At 44.0% G+C, this 24271-nt stretch overlaps 1 protein-coding gene across 2 annotated transcripts in view; it reads right to left on the bottom strand.

Annotated features, from left to right (window-relative positions):
* Nucleotides 1-678: 678 nt before the first annotated feature.
* Nucleotides 679-24271, bottom strand: part of KPNA3 (karyopherin subunit alpha 3) — a 63631-nt gene continuing 40038 nt past the window's right edge. The window contains exons 8-18 of one of the 2 annotated variants that reach the window (XR_010990709.1): nucleotides 21938-22024; nucleotides 21371-21540; nucleotides 19671-19715; nucleotides 16710-16841; nucleotides 13471-13599; nucleotides 9302-9406; nucleotides 9095-9166; nucleotides 8815-8977; nucleotides 7821-7915; nucleotides 3154-6269; nucleotides 679-2877 (exon numbers count right to left, since the gene is read on the bottom strand). Coding sequence is in view for 1 of the 2 variants with exons in the window: in XM_068165263.1 (XP_068021364.1) it covers nucleotides 6171-6269; nucleotides 7821-7915; nucleotides 8815-8977; nucleotides 9095-9166; nucleotides 9302-9406; nucleotides 13471-13599; nucleotides 16710-16841; nucleotides 19671-19715; nucleotides 21371-21540; nucleotides 21938-22024 (1097 nt within the window). In the remaining variant the exon portion in view is untranslated. Of the gene's footprint in view, nucleotides 6270-7820; nucleotides 7916-8814; nucleotides 8978-9094; nucleotides 9167-9301; nucleotides 9407-13470; nucleotides 13600-16709; nucleotides 16842-19670; nucleotides 19716-21370; nucleotides 21541-21937; nucleotides 22025-24271 lie in introns of both variants that reach the window. The other variant, XM_068165263.1, reaches the window with a different exon arrangement.

The raw sequence follows: 24271 nt of genomic DNA, 5'->3' as shown, positions 1-24271 counted from the left end.
TTCCACTCCACTCTACTCCATTCCATTCCAATCTGCTCTATTCCATTCAAATCCACTCTACTCTATTCCATTCCAATCCACTCTACTCCATTCCATTCCAATCCACTCTACTCTATTCCCTTCCAATCCACTCTATTCCATTCCACTCCACTCTACTCCATTCCATTCCACTCTACTCCATTCCATTCCACTCTACTCCATTCTATTCCAATCCACTCTACTCCATTCTATTCCAATCCACTCTATTCCATTCCAATCCACTCTATTCCATTCCATTCCACTCTATTCCATTCCATTCCACTCTATTCCATTCCACTCCAATCCACTCTATTCCATTCCATTCCACTCTACTCTATTCCATTCCATTCCACTCTACTCTATTCCATTCCACTCTACTCTATTCCATTCCACTCTACTCCACTCCATTCCACTCTATTCCATTCCACTCCACTCTATTCCATTCCAATCCAATCTACTCCATTCCATTCCATTCCATTCCAATCCACTCTACTCTATTCCATTCCACTCTATTCCATTCCAATCCACTCCACCATCACACCACTACACTCACCATGCCCTTTCCCCCTCCCAGCCCACTTTCCTGGTGGGAAACACATCTCCTCCACAGCCTACTCCCCCTTAGGGGGGGGGGGGGAACAGCACCCAACGTTCCAGAGGTGACTGAATTAGCTTACTTTATTCTTTCTCGTAACAGACTTCAAACTTTGATGCGGAGTTCAGCTAATATCTAGTCAAAGACAGAAAGAAAAAAAAGAAACCAAATGAAAGGTAATAAACCAACCCCCTGGAAGTCCATCATCCACGAAGACTAAGCAGTTTCATCATCACCTTCAAAATAAGTTCTTGAATTATTATTAGTTTTTTGTGTTTTTTTTTCTTTTTAATAGTATTTGATAGCAGCTTTTTTTCTTTTTTTTTTTTATTATTGGTTACAAAACCTAAGCCCATATACAAAAATTAGGAACACATTTTAGATGCCTCTTTGAAAGAAGGTTTTTTTTTTGTTTGTTTTTTGTTTTTAAGTCTCTTTTTGAACTGAGAGTTTAAAAAAATAATAAAAACAATGCCTTTTTTTTTGTGGTTTTTTTTTTGTTTGTTTTTTAAACACTGTTCTGAAAACTCAAAAAAAGTGCAGCAATAGGCTTTTGTTTTTTTTTTGTTGTTTTTGTTTTCCTTTATTAGCTGTGAAATGGCGCCAGCCCAATCGAAAGCCGGTAAGGTCACGGGGCAGGAGGAAGCCGGCAAATGCGTGCTCCTGCCTTCCCCAGCTCGCGCTCTGCGCTCACTTTTGAATGGAACGCATCGAGCGCAAGAAAAGGAGCAAATCTTCACAGTAGTGGAGAGGAGAAAAAGTGTTGCTTCAGGATCAGTTTGTATGGAGGCTCCAGGGTCGTAGTGAGCGCAGGCTGAACAGGCTGGCTGGCAGTCCATGGCTCAATAGGCTGTCAGCCTATGGCCGAACAGGCTGGCTGTCAGTCTGCAGCTAAACAGGCTGTCAGCCTATGGCCGAACAGGCTGGCTCTCAGTCCGCGGCCCAACAGGCAGGCTGGCAATCAGTCCACAGCCGAACAGGCTGGCTGGCAGTCCATGGCTCAACAGGCTGTCAGCCTATGGCCGAACAGGCTGGCTGTCAGTCTGCGGCTGAACAGGCTGGCAGTCAGTCTGCAGCCCAACAGGCAGGCTGGCAGTCTGCGGCCGAACAGGCAGGCTGGCAATCAGTCTGTGGCCAAACAGGCTGGCTGTCAGTCCATGGCTCAACAGGCTGTCAGTCCATGGCTGAACAGCCTGTCAGCCTATGGCCGAACAGGCAGGCTGGCTGTCAGTCCGTGGCCGAGCAGGCCTTCAGTCAGTCCACGGCCCAACAGGCAAGCTGGCAATCAGTCCGCGGCTGAACAGGCTGGCTGTCAGTCCATGGCTGAACAGGCTGTCAGCCCATGGCGGAACAGGCTGGCTGTCAGTCCATGGCTGAACAGGCTGTCAGCCCATGGCGGAACAGGCTGGCTGGCAGTCCATGGCTGAACAGGCTGTCAGCCTATGGCCGAACAGGCAGGCTGGCTGTCAGTCTGCAGCCCAACAGGCAGGCTGTCAGTCTGTGGCTCAACAAACAGGCTGTCAGTCAGTCCGCGGCCAAACAGGCTGGCTGTCAGCCCGGCTGTCAGCCCGTGGCTCAACAGGCTGTCAGTCAGTCCGTGGCTCAACAGGCTGTCAGCCTATGGCCGAACAGGCTGGCTGTCAGTCCATGGCTCAACAGGCTGTCAGCCTATGGCCGAACAGGCTGGCTGGCTGTCATTCCGCGGCCCAACAGGCTGGCTGGCAGTCAGTCCACAGCCAAACAGGCTGGCTGGCAGTCCGCAGCCGAGCAGGCTGGCAGTCCGCAGCCGAGCAGGCTGGCAGTCAGTCCGCGGCCCAACAGGCAGGCTGTCAGTCTATGGCTCAACAGGCTTTCAGCCTATGGCTGAACAGGCAGGCTGTCAGTCCGCGGCCCGAGGCTGGCTGCCAGTCTGCAGCCCAACAGGCTGTCAGTCCATGGCCGAACAGGCTGTCAGCCCATGGCCAAACAGGCTATCAGTCAGTCCATGGCTGAACAGGCTGGCTGTCAGTCCAGATGTTCTAGAGGGAGACTGAGTTAGAAGGGGGAGGGCGAGATTTGTTCACAGTAACACCTGCTGGAACTCTCAATTCCACGAAGGCTTTGTGACCTTACCTAACTCTGACTTTTTTACTGTTTTAGTCGGTTGTTGTTTTTTTGTTTAGCAAACACCACCCAGTTTCAAGACGTTGCCGGTTTGGTTTTTGTTTTAGACTACAGTGTGTGTGAATAGGACGCAGTTACCATATGAAGCTTCGACTCAACTCCTGGGAAAAGAAAAAAAGGCACAATGAAACTTCCAACTCAATTTTATGTGCACGAGAGTTGAAAAAAATCCGAGCCACCTTAAAGAGAAATTGAACTCTAAAATTTATAAAACCTATAAATAATCAAGAGGCCAAACCCACTCTATTAAAACAGATTCTCTAGCAAGTAAAAATCTTGCAGTTTAAAACACACGCTTGTATCCCGGCGGCGATACAAGACAACTCGCTCTTTAAAGTGGCTCCACCTTGGCAGCTAGATATTTAATGAATGCACACCTGCTACGCGTTGTTCATCAGTGGAAAAACAGCTGATCCACAAAGCTCTGATGGCATCTGTCCTTATCTTCATCACAGGAAATACAACCCACATCCAAGAACTAAAAAATATTAGTTTAGGTTTGTGTTTTTTTTTGTCTTTTTTTTTTTTCCTTGTTTTTGTTGTTTTTTTTTTGTTTCCCCCTACCCCTTCACATCGATGCATCGGGAAATGACACCCAGTAAACAACAGCAACAGAACCAGTTTGTGCGACGAGCTTTACGGAGCTCCCGCCGGCCGCCCAAACTCCCTGTGGAAGCGAGCGGGTCAGGCGGTTTCCCAACAGCGGTCGCCTCGCACGCGCCGCGTGAAGCTGCTTAACCTGTGGCTGCACACCAGGGTTTGTGCCGAGTGAGGGCAGCTTCCATACAGCCTCACACATCAACCACTTTGCATTGGGTTTTCTACCCCATTTTTTTTAACCTCATTTTTTTTTTTACCCCATTGTTTTTCACTCCATTGATTTTTGCCCCATTTTTTTCACTCCATTTTTTCACTCCATTTTTTTTCATTCCATTTTTTTCACTCCATTTTTTACCCCATTTTTTTTACTCCACTGTTTTTACTCCATTGTTTTTTACTCCATTGTTTTTACTCCATTGTTTTTTTACCCCATTTTTTTTTCACTCCATTTTTTTACTCCAATGCTTTTTCACTCCATTTTTTCCTCCAATTTTTTTCACTCCATTTTTTTACCCCTTTTTTTTTTCACTCCACTGGTTTTTTACTCCAGTTCTTTTACTCCAATTTTTTTACTCCTTTTTTACCCCATTTGTTTTACCCCAATTTTTTTACTCAATTTTTTTACCCCAATTTTTTTACTCCATTTTTTTCACTCCAATTTTTTTACCCCGTTTGTTTTACCCCAATTTTTTTTACTCCATTTTTTTACTCCAATTTTTTTATCCAAATTTTTTTACTCCATTTTTTTTTTACCCCAATTTTTTTACCCCATTTTTTTTACTCCTTTTTTTACCCCAATTTTTTTTACTCCATTTTTTTACCCCAATTTTTTTTACTCCATTTTTTACCCCAATTTTTTTACTCCATTTTTTTACCTCAATTTTTCCTTTTTTTTCACCCCAATTTTTTTACCCCATTTTTTACCCCAATTATTTTACCCCATTTTTTTACCCCAATTTTTTTACTCTGATTTTTTTACTCCGATTTTTTTACTCCATTTTTTTTTATCCCATTGTTTTTTCACTCCATTTTTTTCTCCAATTTTTTTTACCCCATTTTTTTACTCCATTTTGTTTACTCCAATTTTTTTACTCCATTTTTTTTACCCCATTTTTTTCACTCCAATTTTTTCACTCCAATTTGTTTTAACTCCATTTTTGCACTCCAATTTTTTTTTACTCCAATTTTTTTCATTCCTTTTTTTTACTCCAATTTTTTTTACTCCAATTTTTTCACTCCATTTTTTTTCACTCCATTTTTTCCACTCCATTGTTTTTCACTCCATTTTTTTACTCCATTGTTTTACCCCATTGTTTTTTACTCCATTTTTACCCCATTTTTTTCACTCTACTGTTTTTTTACCCCATTGTTTTTTACTCCATTTTTTTACCCCTTTTTTTTTTACTCCATTGCTTTTTACCCCATTATTTTTTACCCCACTTTTTTTACTCCATTGTTTTTTACCCCACTATTTTTACCCCATTTTTTGTGTGTGTGTGTGTGGTTTTTTTTCCCCCCCTCCTTTTTAATCCGCTCAGAATAAGATTTGAGACTAATCTCTGAATTACTCTCCCGATACTCCAAGAACGAAGCTTTTATGACGCTCCTAAAGTAGTTGCTGGTTTGTTGCCAACCACATCATAAGCACTGGTTACTAAGTAAAAAATAGTTTAAGACTAAATTACAGTAAACATGAAAGCTCCACAGTTTAAACCCAATATAAATCAACCATATCCAATTATCAATTGAAAACAAAAAGAAATCTATTGACTACTGAAAGTTGAAAGCAAGATTCTTTTGAACTAATACACCTTTTGGTTGGTTTTGGTTTTTTTTTTGGACAGAAATTTTCTCCTTGTTTTTTTTTTTCTACAGTCTGGGACTCTTGCTTTCAGCTTAAACAGAAGTTCAAGTCCATAACAGGTTGTAGCTCAGGTAAAATACCATGCACAGCATTTGATTACTTCAAAAACAGCAGGAACACACAGGCTGAAGTGAGTGGTCAAACAGGGCTCGCTGTTCTCCAAAAACATTAGGTATAATGGCAAAAAAGCTTTACCAGTCCAAATCTACAGTTCATTCTCCAACCCTGGTTTCTGAGGCAGTCAATGAACACACATCAATTACCCACAGCTGAAGTAGTTTCTCTTGTTGTTTCTCTGTTTGTTTGTTCTAAACTTGTAAGTGTTTAACCAATTGCCAAGTGTTGTTGGTTTTGCTGTGTTTAAAGTTGCTTTTGTTTCAGTTTCACCAATGAAATGCATTTGGCTTGCATTTGTTTTGTTTTTTTCTCCTTTGTATCTATTCTTCCACGTGAAGTATTACGAAAATATGCTTGTGGAGGAGGAGGAGGAGGAGGATGAAGGCTCAGAGCAAACTGGGCCCCTGTAAAGTCTTCCAAAATGTAGGCATCATACCAAAGTGTCTTGATCCACAGCGCACCGTTCCCCAAAGAAGCTACTTTTCCATGGAAAGCCAATGTGCCCCCACTATGGGATCTCTCCTAACAAAACTGCGGCTGTCAGCACGTGGCACCAGGAAAAAGGCAAAAAAACAGGTAGTTGGGACTGTTAAAAAGGGTTCTGAAAGAGTTGTTTAAGAGATCATGCATATGCATTTACAGTCCAGGTGATAGTGACGTTTGGCAACTGCAAAGTGACCGATACATGGCTTGCTTTAGAAGCATCAAAACGAAGAGGCATTGTGGGTCTTGGAGCCTTTTGTTTCTTCTCTTGGTAGCCATCTGGTGGTGCTTCATCCTGGTGTGGGACAGAGAAGCTGCACTTTTTTGAACTTAAAAGTTAAATTCTTTTGTTTGTAGGTTGGCTGTTGGGTCAAAGTTGTAAGTACCTCCTTGAGTGGCTTCAGGAATGAGACTGGGGTCTTCGTCGATCTGCAAGACAGGAGAACAAGACATCGGTGCCATGGCATGAAGGGGGAACTGCAGGCTAGATCCTGACTGCAAAGACTGAAAGCAAAATAACTTACCACTGGATGCAACAGGAAAAATAGTCATAGAATCAAATAAGGTTGGAAAAGACCTCAGAGATCATCAAGTCCAACCTAGCACCCAACACCTCATGACTAACTGAACCATGGCTTCAAATGCCATGTCCAATCCCCTCTGGAACACCTCCAGGGATGGTGACTCCACCACCTCCACAGGCAGCACATCCCAATGGGCAATTACTCATTCTGAGAAGGACTTTCTCCTCACCTTGAGCCTAAACCTCCCTTGGTGCAGCTTGAGAATATGTCCTCTTGTTCTGCTGCTGGCTGCCTGGGAGAAGAGACCAACCCCCACCTGGCTACAACCTCCCTTCAGAGAGTTGTAGAGAGCAAGAAGGTCACCCCTGAGCCTCCTCTTCTCCAGGCTATGCAACCCCAGCTCCCTCAGCCTCTCCTCACAGGTCTGTGCTCCAAATCCCTCACCAACTTTGTTGCCCTTCTCTGAACACCTTCCAGCAACTCAACATCTTTCCTTCTTATATTGAGGGGCCCAGAACTGGACACAGGACTCAAGATGTGGCCTAACCAGTGCTGAGTCCAGGGGCAGAATGACCTCCCTGCTCCTGCTGGCCACACTGTTCCTGATGCAGGCCAGGATGCCATTGGCCTTCTTGGCCACCTGGACACACTGCTGGCTCATCTTCAGCCTACTATCAACCAGCACCCCCAGGTCCCTTTCTGCCTGGCTGCTCTCCAGCCACTGTGAGCCCAGCCTGTAGCACTGCATGGGGTTGTTGTGGCCAATGTGCAGAACCTGGCACTTAGATGCAGAAGCTCTTTTGTGCAGAATCCAGAGTGAGTAATGACAAGGCTGAAATGCAGTCACCTATCTGAAAGTAAGGTCCACCACCCCCACTACAGACTGATGTATGAGAAAGTCAAAAGGAGAGTCAGAGAGCTGGTTAGATTCTAATCATAAGCAATTAAACATCAATTTACATGTCAGTGTGATAAAATTAGGTCAGTGTCAATCAATTTATTAGACAAAACTGCAGCAGTCTTGATGCTGCTCAAGGAAATTTCTGTTATTGAAAAACTCTTCAAAGCCTTTCAATTTGAGGTCTGTGGTGACAGGTTGGACTCGATGACCTTTGAGGTCTCTTCCAACCTTGGTGATACTGTGAATTATGGGAAGGGAAGCTGTACTGACAAAAGGAGCAGGAAAGCTGACTTTCCAGACAATGCATGCTCATGACACCTGGGAGGTGGTGGAGTCACCATCATTGGAGGTGCTCAGGAGGAGACTTGATGGGGTGCTTGGTGCCATGGGTTAGCTGTTTGGGTGTGTTGGATTGGTTGATGGGTTGGATGCGATGATCTTGAAGGTCTCTTCCAACCTGGTTTATTATTGTTGTTATTACTATTATTAGGCACAGTGAGAACATACTAAGCCAACAGCACAGTGCATAGAGTCTTCAAGCTTCAGCATACTCACATCATCACCAGAGAAATACTGATCTATGATTTCGAATGCTAGTTTATAAATGTCTTCGTTCTCATGCTGCTGCAAGGCTTCAATTTTCTCTAAGCCTGGATAAAGAGAAATGGAGAAGTTTTCTCAATCAAAGATGGAGCCACTGACTACTTAGAAATAAGACACAGAATGAAACATCACTACTGAAACACACTGGAACAGATGGAGCTCAGTTTGCAAGCACTAGCTACATGAGCTGTCTGTCTCTCTGGAAAGAAAGAGAAGTTGGTGAATTCTTGCATGCCACAATGGAGCCCCTTTTAGGAACAGAACTTAATAAAACCTTCTCTCTTTTTAGATAGCATTCTCTGTACTTAATGTCTATTTAAAGACTACTTCTGCCACAAAGCTTTTGTTTCACTGTTCCTTCTGTGCATCTCCCAAATGGACGTGGCTCCATTTGTGTACTGGATACTAGGCTAAACCAAGGCAATAAAGTCTCACATCAAGAGCAGCTTAAACCTCTGGTCCCATTTGAAAACTGGGCATGGAGTAATTAAAGGGGAAGACTTCCAGTGTGTTCAGTTCTCCAGCACCCTGTTGCTGCTATCTTCCTTTAATACACCAATCAGCATGTGTAAAAACTTGGGACTGCAATCTCTAAAAGGCTTCTCATCCTGCTTTGGTCTGCAGTGAAATCAGGATCAGAACTGCTTCCAAAGCAGTGAACTAAAGCAAGGATTGTGTGGTTTCACCACAGAACAAAGTACAGGCAATAATCAAAGGAAAACCCAACTCTCACTTCAACTGAAACAACCCTAAGCTGCAGAAAGCTCCTTCAGTGATTGCCCCCAAGGTGACCACCTCTAAACCTCACCAAAGAGAAAGGTCACTTCTGCTGTGACCCAAGTCTCACTTGCTTATTCAAAGAGCCCACTGCAAAAAACAATGCTGTGGTAACTATCAAGAGCAGCAAGGGGAAGCCAGGAGAAGATCCAGCCTCCTCAGTCCTCACCTCCACACTCTTCTATAATTTCAGCTATTGTGCTAGCCTCATCACCAGCCATTATCAGGATGTTTTTCAGGCCATCCAGGACCACCTGGACCACTTGAGAATCCTTTACTGAGAGCAGATTGCAGAATGGTGGGATTACATTTTGCTGGACAAGGTATTCCACCTAAATAATGAATAAAAACAAATCACTAGGTAAGAAGGCTGCTCTCAGTGCTGTGCTGCTTGCAAACTGCTGCCTGGGCAGCGTTTGAGGGGAGGTGGCAAATCCCACCGCACATACCTGATCTTTTCTCCCACTTATTGTCAGATTGCTAATTGCCCAAGCAGCTTCCTTTTGTGTGCCAAAGTCTCCCTGCAGAAGGAAATTAACAGCTCATTAAAATCAGCATGGAAACATCTGTCAAGCTTCTTGTTGAGAACCACAGACTCCTCAGGTCAGGTTTATAAAAAGAGAATGACAAGTTGCATAGCTGATAGTTTGACTGACCTTAGCCAGCTGGTGTATGATCATAGGGATTAGCCCAGCATCTATTACAGCCTGAACTTGTTGCTGGTTTCCTGCTGTGATGTTGGAAAGGAACCAAACTGCTTCCTACAATTGGACAAAACAAAAAACCACCAAAGAAAGCACTTTTAACAAATACAGAACACATCAGAACAGAAATTATCCCAACCCAACCAAGCTGAACAAAACCACCCCAAGACCTAAAACTGACTTTCAAGAACCTCCAGGTTTCCTCCTCAACAGCACTGCCAGCACACAAACTGTCATGGCACTGTGAGAGCCAAACATGCAGGAGATCAAGGTAAAGCTGATACCATGAGCTGACAGGGCCAGACTGTTACTTACACATGGGGCCAGCACCACTGGCTTGCACCACACAGCCCCTCTGGCTGGAGTCACACCCATGGGTTAAACTTTCAGTGAGTTTTACAAGGAAAATAGGAAAACTGGTAAAACCTCACAGAAACCAGGACTTCACATCCTACTATTGTAGCTTTCAGTGCTGTTACAAGGAAAACCAATCCAGCTGCTCTTTTCTTCCTGACACATGAAGTGAAGCTTGCAAAGCTCCTTCAGGCATCAGACAGGACTCTCAGTCTAGAGTCATTACTCAGCAGTTATCTCCTTTGGGTGGTTCATCAACATAGCTAACACATATCTAAAGGCAGTTAAATAATCCTGGTTACAAAGGTGCAGACTTGTCAGGTCAACACAGAACATCAGCAAACTTGCTGAGGGTGCACTCAGTGCCACAGCTTTGTGGGGGCCCTGGACAGTGGCACTGAGTGCACCCTCAGCAGGTTTGCTGATGGCACCAAGCTGTGTGGTGCAGCAGACAGGCTGGAGGGAAGGGAGGCCATCCAGAGGGACCTGGACAGGCTGGAGAGGTGGGCACAAGCCAACCTCAGGAGGTTCAACAACAGCAAGGGCAGGGTCCTGCAGCTGGGTGGAGGCAATCCCAGGCACAAATGCAGGCTGGGCAGGGACTGGCTGGAAAGCAGCCCTGAGGAGAGAGACTTGGGGGTGCTGGGGGAGGAGAAGCTCACCAGGAGCTCTCAGTGTGCACTTGCAGCCCAGAAAGCCAATCAGATCCTGGGCTGCAGCAGGAGAAGTGTGGCCAGCAGGGCAAGGGAGGTGATTCTCCCCCTCTGCTCAGCTCTGGGGAGACCCCACCTGGAGTCCTGCCTCCAGTTCTGGAGCCCCTATTGCAAGAGGGATCTGGAGGTGCTGGAAGGTGTCCAGAGAAGGGCCAGGAGGATGAGCAGAGGGCTGGAGCACCTCTCCTGTGAGGACAGACTGAAGGAGTTGGGGCTGTTCAGTCTGGAGAAGAGAAGGCTCCCAGGTGACCTCATTGTGGCCTTCCAGGATCTGAAGGGGGCTCCAAGAAGGCTGGGGAGGGACTGCTCAGGATCTCAGGGAGTGCTAGGACTAGGGGGAATGGAATGAAGCTGGAGGTGGGGAGATTGAGGCTGGAGGTGAGGAGGAAGTTCTTCCCCATGAGAGTGGTGAAGCCCTGGAATGGGTTGTGCAGGGAGGTGGTTGGGGCCCTGTCCCTGGAGGTGTTTAAGCCCAGGCTGGATGAGGCTGTGGCCAGGCTGATGTAGTGTGGGGTGTCCCTGCCCATGGCAGGGGGGTTGGAACTAGATGATCCTTGTGGTCCCTTCCAACTCTGATACTATTATACTATCTCAGAAAAGGCTTCAGCCTTAACTAGAAGACCAACACATGGCAAGAAGCCAGCTCTGAACTTCTTCAGGGGCCAAAAGATAATGGATTCCATTTCTAAGGGATGTCTATCTTGCTTGTGTTTGTATCTGTCCCTCACAACATACCCTTCAAACTCAAAGCATTTCTAGACTCTTCTTACATAAAAATAATTCTTCTTGACATTCAGAAAGAGCTCTTCTTCACTCTTTTGTGAGAGCTGGAAGGTCAGGCAAACACACATCAGAGCAGTCTGAACTGTTAAATATAATTCCTTTGAGCTCTTGACAGCTAACAGGGCCTGAGGAGAGAGAGATTCCTCACCTGCAGATTTCCCCTCAATGGGACACTGAGTGAGGGAAGCACCTAACCTAGACAAAAGAGCCTCCTAACCAGCCAGCCACATCTTTGCAGTGGAAGAGGGCACAGGGATTCTAAATAAAGCAAATAATGTGATGTACAGCTCTAGAAAGGAGTGCACTGATCACTTGCACCAAACTCCCTCCATCCTGTCCAGGCCTTGCAGCAGGTGAAGTTACTTCTGCCAGAACTAAGGAGAGGGAATGCAGTGAGAGTTTTCAGGGAAGGAGAGTGGTACTCCCTGCCTCCATGCAAGTATCACAGTATCATTCAGGGTTGGAAGGGACCACAAGGATCAGCTAGTTCCAACCCCCCTGCCATGGGCAGGGACACCCCACACTACATCAGCCTGGCCACAGCCTCAGCCAGCCTGGGCTTAAACACCTCCAGGGACAGGGCCCCAACCACCTCCCTGGACAACCCATTCCAGGGCTTCACCACTCTCATGGGGAAGAACTTCCTCCTCACCTCCAGCCTCAGTCTCCCCACCTCCAGCTTCATTCCATTCCCCCTAGTCCTATCACTCCCTGAGATCCTGAGCAGTCCCTCCCCAGCCTTCCTGTAGCCCCCTTCAGATACTGGAAGGCCACAACGAGGTCACCTGGGAGCCTTCTCTTCTCCAGACTGAACAGCCCCAACTCCTTCAGTCTGTCCTCACAGGAGAGGTGCTCCAGCCCTCTGCTCATCCTCCTGGCCCTGCTCTGGACACCTTCCAGCACCTCCAGACCCCTCTTGCAATAGGGGCTCCAGAACTGGAGGCAGGACTCCAGGTGGGGTCTCAGCAGAGCTGAGTAGAGGGGGAGTGAAGGGGAGTGGGGGAGTAGAGGGGGAATGAAGATGGACAAGAGAAGAAATTCCACTATGAAGAATGTGGAGTGAGAAAACTGGATCAGCCTTACTCAACTCACTGGACTCAACCAAAAGTACACTCAGTGTACTGTGTCCATTTCTGGAGCCCTTATTACAGGAAAGATCTGGAGGTGCTGGAAGGTGTCCAGAGAAGGGCCACAAGGATGAGCAGAGGACTGGAGCTGCTCTGCTATGAGGACAGACTGAAGGAGTTTGGGCTGTTCAGACTGGAGAAGAGAAGGCTCCAAGGAGACCTCATTGTGGCCTTCCAGTATCTGAAGGGGGCTACAAGAATTCTGGGGAGGGACTTCTTAGGCTGTCAGTTAGCGATAGGACTTGGGGGGATAGATCAAAATGAGAAATGGGTAGATTCAGATTGGATGTTAGGAAGGAGTTCTTCCCCATGAGGGTGGTGAGACACTGGAACAGGTTGCCCAGGGAGGTGGTGGAAGCCTCATCCTGGAGGCTTTTAAGGCCAGGCCGGATGTGGCTCTGAGAAGTCTGATCTAGTGTGAGGTGATCCTGCCCAACAGCAGGGGGGTTGGAACTGGATGTTCCTTGAGGTCCCTTCCAGCCCTAACAATTGTATGATTCTATTCTATGATTCTAAAAGTGTAATGCAAGGTAACCAGTAACTCACAAGGTATCACAACCCACACTGCAAAACAGCAGTAGTCCCAGAAAGCACCACGCAGCAACACCAATACATGGACTCTCACCATGGGTGTTGGACTTTAGCCCTAATTAAGCACCAGCTTCATAGAATCATAGAACCAATAAGGTTGGAAAAGACCTCAGGGATCATCAAGTCCAACCTAGCACCCAACACCTCAGGACTAACTAAACTGTGGCTCCAAGGGCAATGTCCTATCCCTCCTTGAACACCTCCAGTGCTGGTGACTCCACCACCTCCCTGGGCAGCACATTCCAGTGGCCAATCTCTCTTGCTGGGAAGAGCTTTTTCCTCACCTCAAGCCTAAACCTGCCCTGGTGCAGCTTGGGACTGTGTCCTCTTGTTCTGGTGCTGGTTGCCTGGGAGAAGAGACCCACCCCCACCTGGCTACAACCTCCCTCCAGGTAGCTGTAGAGAGCAAGATCTGCCCTGAGAGGCTGCACCTTTATCCAAAACTGCTCACAGCTTGGAAGTAGCAGCTGCAAGAAATCCTTCTGCAATAGTTTATAGACTCTTTCACTTTTTAACCCACCCAACCAAAAAGCCAGGAAGGAACCCATCCTACCTTGTTTATCTTCTCTTTTGGATGCGTCAGGAGATTTGGGAAATAAGACAAAACATCACAATTGAGAACAACTTGTGTCTGCTCATCAGTACCAGTTACTATGTTGCCTACTGCTCTCAGTGCTGCTGTCTGAACATCCAGAGTGGGAAGGAAAGAGAAGTGCATGTTAAAGGCGTTGCTGTTGCTGGTGCTAAAACAAAGATCATTTAAAGACGTCTCTTCATCAAGAACACTGCAGAACACAATTCAGCACTTCAGCCCCTGAGCCACAGCCTACAAATGGGGGCTGCTTCACCCAAACAGAGACACACACTGCAGCATTCCACTGAACAGACACACTGAGGCTCTACTCTAACAGGGGAAAGATCAGAGCTTAAAAGAATATTAAATCAGTAGAAGAGTTGGTTGGTTTATAAAGACTGAGCACACATTAACTGACTTTCATTTCCCTTTGTCTTTGGAATGAATCCAACAATCATAGAATCAGTGAGGTTGGAAAAGACCCCAGAGATCATCAAGTCCAACCTAGCACCCAACACCTCAGGACTAACTAAACCATGGCTCCAATCCTTTTAAAAGCTCAGTTATCTTTTGTAGCTAGCTGGAAATTCACCTTACTAAGAGGACTCAGCAGCTGCAAATATTAACATTCAACAGATCCCAAACTATTAATTGATTTCCCTAAGCTATTAAAATCTACTTTACTAAAAGGATCAGCAACTGCAACTATTAACATTCAAGAGATCCCCAAAATATTAATTGATTTCCCTAAGCTATTAGAAATCTACTTTACTAAGAGGACTCAGCAGCTGCAAATATTAACATTCAATAGATCCCAAACTATTAATTGATTTTTCTAAGCTATTAGAAATCTACTTTACTAAGAGGACTCAGCAGCTGCAAATATTAACATTCAAGAGATCCCCAAAATATTAACTGATTTCCCTAAGCTATTAGAAATCTACTTTACTAATGGGATCAGCAGCTGCAAATATTAATATTCAAGAGATCCCAAAATATTAATTGATTTCCCTAAGCTATTAGAAATCTACTTTACTAAGAGGACTCAGCAGCTGTAAATATGAACATTCAACAGATCCCAAACTATTAATTGATTTCCCTAAGCTATTAGAAATCTACTTTACTAATGGGATCAGCAGCTGCAAATGTTTTAACATTCAACAGATCCTAAACTATTAATTGACTTCCCTAAGCTATTAGAAATCTACTTTACTAAAAGGACTCAGCAGCTGCAAATGTTTTAACATTCAACAGATCCCAAAATATTAACTGATTTCTCTAAGATATTAGAAATCTACTTTACTAAAGGGATCAGCAACTGCAAATATGAACATTCAACAGATCCCAAACTATTGATTTTTCTAAGCTATTAGAAATCTATTTTACTAAGAGGACTCAGCAGCTGCAACTATTAACATTCAACAGATCCCAAACTATTAACTGATTTCCCTAAGCTATTAGAAATCTACTTTGCTAAAAGGACTCAGCAGCTGCAAATGTTCTAACATTCAACAGATCCCAAACTATTGATTTCCTTAAGCTATTAGAAATCTACTTTACAGAAAGGACTCAGCAGCTGCAAATATTAACATTCAATAGACCCCAAAATATTGATTTCCTTAAGCTATTAGAAATCTACTTTACTAAAGGACTCAGCAGCTGCAAATAGTAACATTCAATAGACCCCAAAATATTGATTTCCTTAAGCTATTAAAATCTACTTTACAGAAAGGACTCAGCAGCTGCAAATATTAACATTCAATAGATCCCAAAATATTGATTTCCTTAAGCTATTAAAATCTACTTTACTAACAGGACTCAACAACTGCAAATATGAACATTTAACAGATCCCAAAATATTAATTGATCTTTCTAAGCTATTAGAAATCTATTTTACTAAGAGGACTCAGCAGCTGCAAATATTAACATTCAACAGATCCCAAACTATTAATTGATTTCCTTAAGCTATTAGAAATCTACTTTACTAAGAGGACTCAGCAGCTGCAAATATTAACACTCAACAGACCCCAAAATATTAATTGATTTCCCTAAGCTATTAAAATCTACTTTACTAAAGGGATCAGCAGCTGCAAATTTGAACATTCAAGATATCCCAAAATATTAACTGATTTCCCTAAGCTATTAAAGATTTACTTTACTAAAAGGACTCAGCAGCTGCAAATGTTTTAACATTTAACAGATCCCAAAACTACTGATTTCCCTAAGTTATTAGAAATCTACTTTACTAAGAGGACTCAGCAGCTGCAAATATTAACATTCAACAGATCCCAAACTATTAACTGATTTCCCTAAGCTATTAAAATCTACTTTACTAAAAGGATCAGCAACTGCAACTATTAACATTCAAGAGATCCCCAAAATATTAATTGATTTCCCTAAGCTATTAGAAATCTACTTTACTAAGAGGACTCAGCAGCTGCAAATATTAACATTCAATAGATCCCAAACTATTAATTGATTTTTCTAAGCTATTAGAAATCTATTTTACTAAGAGGACTCAGCAGCTGCAAATATTAACATTCAAGAGATCCCCAAAATATTAACTGATTTCCCTAAGCTATTAGAAATCTACTTTACTAGAGGGATCAGCAGCTGTAAATATGAACATTTAACAGATCCCAAACTATTAATTGATTTCCCTAAGCTATTAGAAATCTACTTTACTAATGGGATCAGCAGCTGCAAATATGAACATTCAACAGATCCCAAACTATTAATTGATTTCCCTAAGCTATTAGAAATGTACTTCACTAAAAGGACTCAGCAGCTGCAGATGTTTTAACATTCAAAAGATCCCCAAAGTATTAAGTGCTTTCCCTAAGCTGTTCAGACAGAATATGCCCAAGTCCATATGCAGCAGGAGCAAAGAGTGCCTGTAACTTGAATTGAGGAAAGCCTGCAATCTGCTGTCACCACAGATTTTAGGACCACAAAAAGAAAGCAAACCTGGCAATCACATAACAGAAGTTAATGTTTAACCTGACACTTTAAACTACATTGGAACAGTTTTTGTTAGAGGCTTCTTCCTTCTTCATCGTTTTTCCCCCCAGCCTGTCTAGGTAACACTTTTCAGTCAGTCTTACCCACCACAAATGTAGCTATAAATGCTCATCTCACTACTCCACTAACAACCTAAGGCACATTCTTTACAAAGTAGCTCACAATGGACTGTTTAACAGCAACTGACCCAGACTTACTTGAACTTTAACCTCCTGATGGCTCAGAAGGGGAACTAGAAAAGGTACAACTCCCGAATCAATCACCATTTGTATCTGTTCATTTCCACCATCTGTTAAGTAGGACAAAGCCCAAACAGTGTCCACAAGAATCTGTAAGTCAGAAAGGACATGATTTACACTTTGAACAGTGAAGTCTGTATAACAGAGGCTTCATTTAAACATTCCACATGGGGTGTGGGGGGGGAAGAGCATGCAGCTTAAGTTACAGACACAAACCCAAAGATGATCGTAACAAGGCCTAGTGAGTCAAATGTTAGCCTATAATGTGGAACTGTGGAAACTGGGGCCACTTGCTCCACAGTAATACTTTCTAGGGGTACTCTCTCAAGTGTTCTTTTTAATTATATAACACATTTTAGTGTATAAAGTGCCAGCATGGATCACCTCACAAAGGTAAGCTGGATCTGCACCTCAAAGAGAAGACAACCAGCTCAGGTAAGCACTTGTGCTAGGAGCTTTTAGGACAAAGTGCCAACCCAGCCTCCTAGCACAGCTGCAGGTTGTTAGCTGTGCTACCTCTCTGTTACAGAACACACAAGTTCCCCTGGAGTCTAATCTATCTACACATTTCTGATCCACAGAGCAGTTCACAGGATGTTAAGGGTCGGAAGGGGTCTCTGGAGATCTTCAGGTGCAACCCCCCTGCCAGAGCAGGACCACAGAATCTAGTGCAGGTCACACAGGAGCACACCCAGACAGAGCTGGAAAGTCTCCAGAGAAGGAGACTCCACAACCTCTCTGAGCAGCCTGCTCCAGTGAAGAAGCTGAGGTGGAACTTCCTGTGCTCTAGTTTAGATCTATTGCCCCTTGTCCTATCACAGGGTGCAAGAGAGAAGAGGCTGTCCCCTCCTCTTTGACACCCAGCCCCAGATACACTTATTAGATCCCCTCTCAGTCTTCTCTCCAGACCACAAAGCCCCAGGTCTTTTGTTCTGAAGTGAAGCTGCCAACTGCTCTGGATGCTATGCCTTTATTCTGCCTTCCTGTTAACACAGAAGTCCAGGGAAAAGAAAAGGAGTTCTTATACCATCTAATGGACTAGCAATGATTGTAAGGTGGCAACTGTTGAAGCAAAGCAAAAACCCAGAGAAATCACTATCATGCAGAGCAATCTCAAAGAAATAAAGACAAGTCACTGATGACTTAAGGACAATTTGATAGCCCTCCAAAAAAATAGAAAGGGAGCAAGGTTACAGCCATTGAAAGGCAGAATCTGAAGCAGAAAGAAAGCCAGCAGAAACAGGGCTATCACATCACACAGATGATGTTAGGATCTGTGGGAAGAGACATCTGGACCTCACTGAGGGCATCACCTGTTGATGTACTTGGATCTACTCTACTTTTAAAACAGATACTTATTTAAACTGCCCAGGCATTCAGACAGCTAAATACTACAGAACTGAAATGCAGGAAGAACCTTAAAGTCCTGACCCGCAGGCTGCTTACACTCAGCTCCAGGGACAAGACAACACAGACCTAACACTTTCTTGACACAGCCTGCTGCTGCCCTCACCTGCCAATGCCACAGGACAGCAGAATGTGCTGCAGTGGAGCCAGTATTGCAGCAGAAGCAGTGAGAGATGGTGCCTCACCAGTTTGCTGCCCCACAGCCCTGGCGGTGATAAGAGCAGCAGCCGCTGGAAGCGCTCACAGGACTGTTGTCTGACCTACCTGCATCACTGACTCATCTCCAAAGAGAGGTTTGCTGCTCCAGTACAGAGAGGCTGGGACCAGACTGGTACCTCCAAACTAGCACCTGACCCTCAGGATCAAAAAGGCGGGCACCCTAATTGAGATCAGTCAGAACCTGGCATCACAGAGTCTCGTATCTGCTTCAAGCAGCTCTCACACAACCATTGCTGCTCAAAGCTTTCAAATTTGACAAGGAAAAAAAAAGAAGAAAAAGAAGAAAAGCCTGCAGGCTAGAAGGATGTTTGATTTTGCTACCCATTTCCATTCACAGGTTTGGCCAGCTTACAAACTGGGAAGTCAGCAGGTGCTGCCTTTTGCTCACGTTACACCGGGAAAGCCCCTGTCAAAATCCCCCATGAAATTGTTAGCAAGTATTTTGTGAAGCCAAGCCCACCTATCATGAATGAAGCAGAAGGAACACCACTACCACAACGTCAAAGACAGCTCCACAAATCTTATGCTCTATCCCCAGAACCACCACAAGGGTTCAGTTGCTGCATCCCTGAACTGGAGGATCGCTACATGGAGCGAGAGTCAAAGACACCACAGTCCCGACAGGAGAACAGCTCACTATCCCTTAGTTAACAGATCTTTGCTCCTAAGCTCCCAGTGTAAGACCTCTGGAGGCTAAGTCCACCCCTCTAGGATTTGACTCAGAAAATGTGTGTAAACCCATGGATCAGGAATGTGGGAAGCAGGGAAGGTTCAGTATGAAAAACCTGGATGAAAGTTGTCAAAGGTGCCACGAAAGAGAAGTTTTTTGCTGGTTCAAGCGAATTTTCACGTGTGATTGGCTTAGACAGCTTGCAAATTCAGGCACTGAGGCTCTGAAAGTCAGATTTATTCCTACAAACACAGCAATTGATTGCACTGCTAGCTAGAATTATGGCAAGATTTTGATGGACATGTTCTATATCATCCATGCAAAACTATCATTGGGGCCAGAAGTTGATGCTAAAGCTGGCACTTCTAGTGCTCCATTCTACAATGTAAAGAGTAAAAACAACTACTCTCTAGGACAGGTATTCCTGCAATGCTATTTGCACTTTAATACTCTGGAAGACTACAGTTAAGATGAGTCTTTGCATTTAATTGCACATTTACTGCTTAATTACACATGAATTAACACACAGAACCAAGCTTGCCACTGAAACACAATCCTGCAGCATTTTCTCCCTAGAGAAAAAACAAATCATCTAAGGATCTGAAACTGTAGAAATTACTTACATTGATATCTGTATGGTAAATGAGAACACACAATGCTGGCAAAATCTGAAAAGAAGTTCAGCAGTCATTACAATACAATCAAACTGGCTGTACAATCACAAATCCAAGTACTGCAGTCTCAAGGCAAGCAACCTGCATTTACACACTGACAGCTTTCCCAGTCACTGGGGTCATTCCCTCAGAGGATGTATAAAAGGAGGGAAAAACCCAACCATATTTAAAACTGGTAATACAAGATGCTACCTTGAAAAGAGACAGCACTTCATAAGACACAGAAAGCAGGCTGCAGTTTGAGGGCAACCAAGCCAACAGAGATAAAACATCCCTTGCTGGTTTGAAAGCCTTCTGACCACACAACGCAATTAAAACCATCAGCCCAGCATCCACATGTAAAACCCTCTGGTGGAAGCAGCATTTGATTTTGGTATTCATATATTGAGAAAGTACAGAAGTGAGCCATGGTAAGACTGCTTAGAAAAGAATTCACCAGGTTGGAAGAGACCTTTGAGATCATCAAGTCCAACCTGTCACCCAGCACCATCTGATCAACCAAACCATGGCACCACAGCTCTGGGGCTTTTCTGTGTTTGGTAAAATATTGCCTGCAAAAGTTGCTCCCTTCTCTGCTTCATTTTTAAAGTGTTGTTAAAGTTTACTTGCTAACAATATTATACTTCACATGGATTTGGAATTGATCTCAAAGAACTTCATGTACATTCCAACCTCACTAGCTGCACCTGCTCTAGAAGCACATTTGCTCTGTTCACCAATTTAAAAGGATTTTCAGGTGCTTCCCCTCTCAAGCAGGGCCTTGATGTTGACTACTAGTTCACCCATTCAGCCAGTCAACACAGAAACTGCACTACATTTGTAACAGAACAGAATTAACCAGGTTGGAAAAGACCTTTGAGATCATCAAGCCCAACCTATCATTTACTTACATCTCCTCTTACTGAAAATAATTAACACCTGAACACTTCCACATACAGAATCACATCTGTACCCCTCTGGTAACAACATGAAAGGCTGAGGATGTTAACACTTCCACTGCTTTTGCTTTTTATGCTGTGTCCCTTTTTAATGTGACTTGGTCAGTTTCAGATGTTACAAATGTTATTGCAGCCTTCTGGAGAAGGCTGGTCAAGCCACTTCAAATTACTTCTGGAGAGGGCTGGTCAAACCACTTCAAATTACTTCTGGAGAAGGCTGGTCAAGCCACTTCAAATTACTTCTGGAGAAGGCTGGTCAAGCCACTTCAAATTAGTTCTGGAGAGGGCTGGTCAAACCACTTCAAATTACTTCTAGAGAAGGCTGGTCAAACCACTTCAAATTACTTCTGGAGAGGGCTGGTCAAATCATTTCAAATTACTTCTGGAGAAGGAGAAGGCTGGTCAAACCACTTCAAATTACTTCTGGAGAAGGCTGCTCAAATCACTTCAAATTACTCCTTGAGAAGCCTTGTCAAACCACTTGAAATTACTTCTTGAGAAGCTGCTCAAATCACTTCAAATTACTTCTTGAGAAGGCTGCTCAAATCACATCACTTCACTGATCATACACCTTGACTTACCAACTGGTACACAGCACAAGACTGTGACAAAACACATGCATAAATTCAGAGCATGACACTGTAAAAACATTTGGCCTCTAGCCCAGAGAATAAAAAAGAATAATGATCTCTCTTGTAGTTCTTTATTTACCTCCTGAACTGTCTCCATAGGCGGTGGGGGGTCCTTATTCCTGCAGAGATTTACAATGACCCATGTGACGTTCCGAAGGAAGGTGATGGGAATGGAGGGATTGATGAAGGACAGAAGAGGTTTGACAACTCCCAGTGATATGACATAATCTCTACACTGAGGACCATCACCTACAGAAATGAAAATTGTTGCAAAAGAAATCACATTAAGAATGAAAGAATCTTGGAATGTATGCCATGACATGTCGGGATACTGAAACTCTATGTTTCCTCACCAACAGCCTACTGCTAGAAGGTCGTGCTCAATTCAATATACATACAGGCAGATATGTATATTTTACAGGACACAACACTAAGTGTTCATTAACTGTCAGGAGTTTGTGTGGCAAGTGACACTACCCTTCAGAAAAAAAAAAAGCAGGATGTAGTTTTGGCCACGTGAGAAATCATATTGAGCCTCAGAACTCAGAGGAAACATAGTCTCATATGGTAATGCCAATGTGCAAGAAGTCAAGTTCTAAAGCAAAATGCTCCCTGCATTCAAAGCATTGCAACAACAAAGAGTTACCTATAATATTTCCAAGAGCCCACACAGCTTGCTCACAAACGTTCTGGTGTGGTGAATGAAGTAGTCTCAAGAAGAGAGGTACTGCATCTGCAGAACACAGAGGTTAGACTTGGTTGTACTGGAATGTGGCATGTGTACAATAGTCTCATTAACACAAAAGCCATGCAATCATAGAATCACACAGTCATAGAATCACAGAATCAACAAGGTTGGAAAAGACCTCAGAAATCAAGTCCAACCTGTCACCCAACACCTCAGGACTACCTAAACCACGCCTTGCACCTTTCTGTCATGAAGAGTTAAATATTTCCATACATATCTAGAGAGGGGAGGAAACAAACTTGAGAACAAGCAACAATTAAACCACCCTGCTCCTCACATTTAAGCATTTCCCCATGTCTCTAAAAGAGAGACAGAAGAGCCTCAAGTAAGTAGGTGCAAGGTTTCATGCCCTAGCAGTTCAGGTTTTCCAGTTATCCATGAAATATACCTAGCAGAACGGTGTGACTGCCCGTGCAAACGTGCTTCAGATCTCGACTTTGAGACACCAGCTCCCTCCCAGGAGGTGCCTATAGTTAGTTTCCATATGCAGTGAAGATGTACATCCATCTGCCAGTCCTAAGACACGTTTTCATTTGCTCTTATATAAGGCAGGCAATGTAGAATTAGAATTACATAGAATAAACCAGGTTGGAAGAGACCTTCAAGATCATCGTGTCCAACCCATCAACCAATCCAACACCACCTAAACAACTAACCCATGGCACCAAGCACCCCATCAAGTCTCCTCCTGAACACCTCCACTGATGGTGACTCCACCACCTCCCCAGGCAGCCCATTCCAATGGGCAATCACTCTCTCTGTGTAGAACTTCTTCCTAACATCCAACTTAAACCTCCCCTGGTGCAGCCTGATGTACCAGATTAAGGAAGTGGTACTGATTTGAGGTATCAGTCTCTGCTGAATTAAGTACATTTAATGGAGCCAAGAAACCATCTCCTTACTATTCCCATGCACTACTTCCCTTCAGACAGTCCATACAGGTTGAAAGACAGTAATTCTTGAGGCAATTTTTCAAAATCCAAACAGAGTACAAATAGGACAAGAAGAGGACTGGACAAGAAGAGGACTGGACAAGAAGAGGACTAGACAAGAAGAGGACTAGACAAGAAGAGGACTAGACAAGAAGAGGACTAGACAAGAAGAGGACTAGACAAGAAGAGGACTAGACAAGAAGAGGACTAGACAAGAAGAGGACTAGACAAGAAGAGGACTAGACTAGAAGAGGACTAGAAAAGGGAAAAAGGGAAAAAAGGGAAAAAGGGAAAAAGGGAAAAAGGGAAAAAGGGAAAAAGGGAAAAAAGGGAAAAAGGGAAAAAGGGGAAAAAGGGAAAAAGGGAAAAAGGGAAAAAGGGAAAAAGGGAAAAAGGGAAAAAGGGAAAAAGGGAAAAAGGGAAAAAGGGAAAAAGGGAAAAAGGGAAAAAGGGAAAAAGGGAAAAAGGGAAAAAGGGAAAAAGGAAGAATAGAATTAACCAGGTTGGAAAAGACCTTTGAGATCATCCAGTCCAACCTATCACCCAACACCATCTGATCAACTAAACCATGGCACCAAGCACCCCATCCAGTCTCTTCCTAAACACCTCCAGTGATGGTGACTCCACCACCTCCCTGGGCAGCACATTCCAATGGCCAATCTCTCTTGCTGGGAAGAACTTCTTCCTAACCTCCAGCCTAAACCTCCCCTGGCACAGCTTGAGACTGTGTCCTTTTGTTCTGTTTCCTGGAAAACACACAGCTATGAAGAATAAAGACAACCTAAAATTCCTCCCCCTGCCCTAGATGAGTAATTCAGCAATTGCCTGTAACTGACAAGTTAGGAGGGCCAACACCACACTGCTTAAGAACACTCTCTAGTTTCTTGTAACAATCATCCCACTTCCATTAGCTCAAGTGGAATATTCTGCCTTCCCTCTCAGTGATTGCTGAGCTTACACTTCAGCCATGTGCCTGTTCAACCTATTTCAGAGAGAAGGGTCAAGTGTGTAGCTTATATTAGCTTGCAATCCTGGTATGCTTTCAAAGCAGGAGAGGAATCATCTCCTATCAGCACTCAGGCAGCAAGATGGCCTGAGAAAACATGAATGCAAGTTACCTGATCCACTGTTCCCAAAACTTAATTACTTCTGCTACAGACAGGCTCCTGCCAAGGTCTAGTCTCTGCATACTTTGCCTCTGTTGCTGGGCCTTCCAACTGCCATCTGTCCTTCTCCATGACAGGAGGCCCTCTTTTGCAGTTAAGCTGCACCAGCATCCTCTACAGCTGCAAGGGTCTAT

This window comes from Melanerpes formicivorus, unplaced genomic scaffold (genome assembly GCF_026170545.1).
Source record: "Melanerpes formicivorus ecotype bairdi unplaced genomic scaffold, bMelFor1.0.p_v2 SCAF_87, whole genome shotgun sequence".
NCBI lineage: Eukaryota > Metazoa > Chordata > Aves > Piciformes > Picidae > Melanerpes > Melanerpes formicivorus.
The sequence above is the reverse complement of the archived record's forward strand: the minus strand, read 5'-3'. Positions and strand labels throughout refer to the sequence as shown.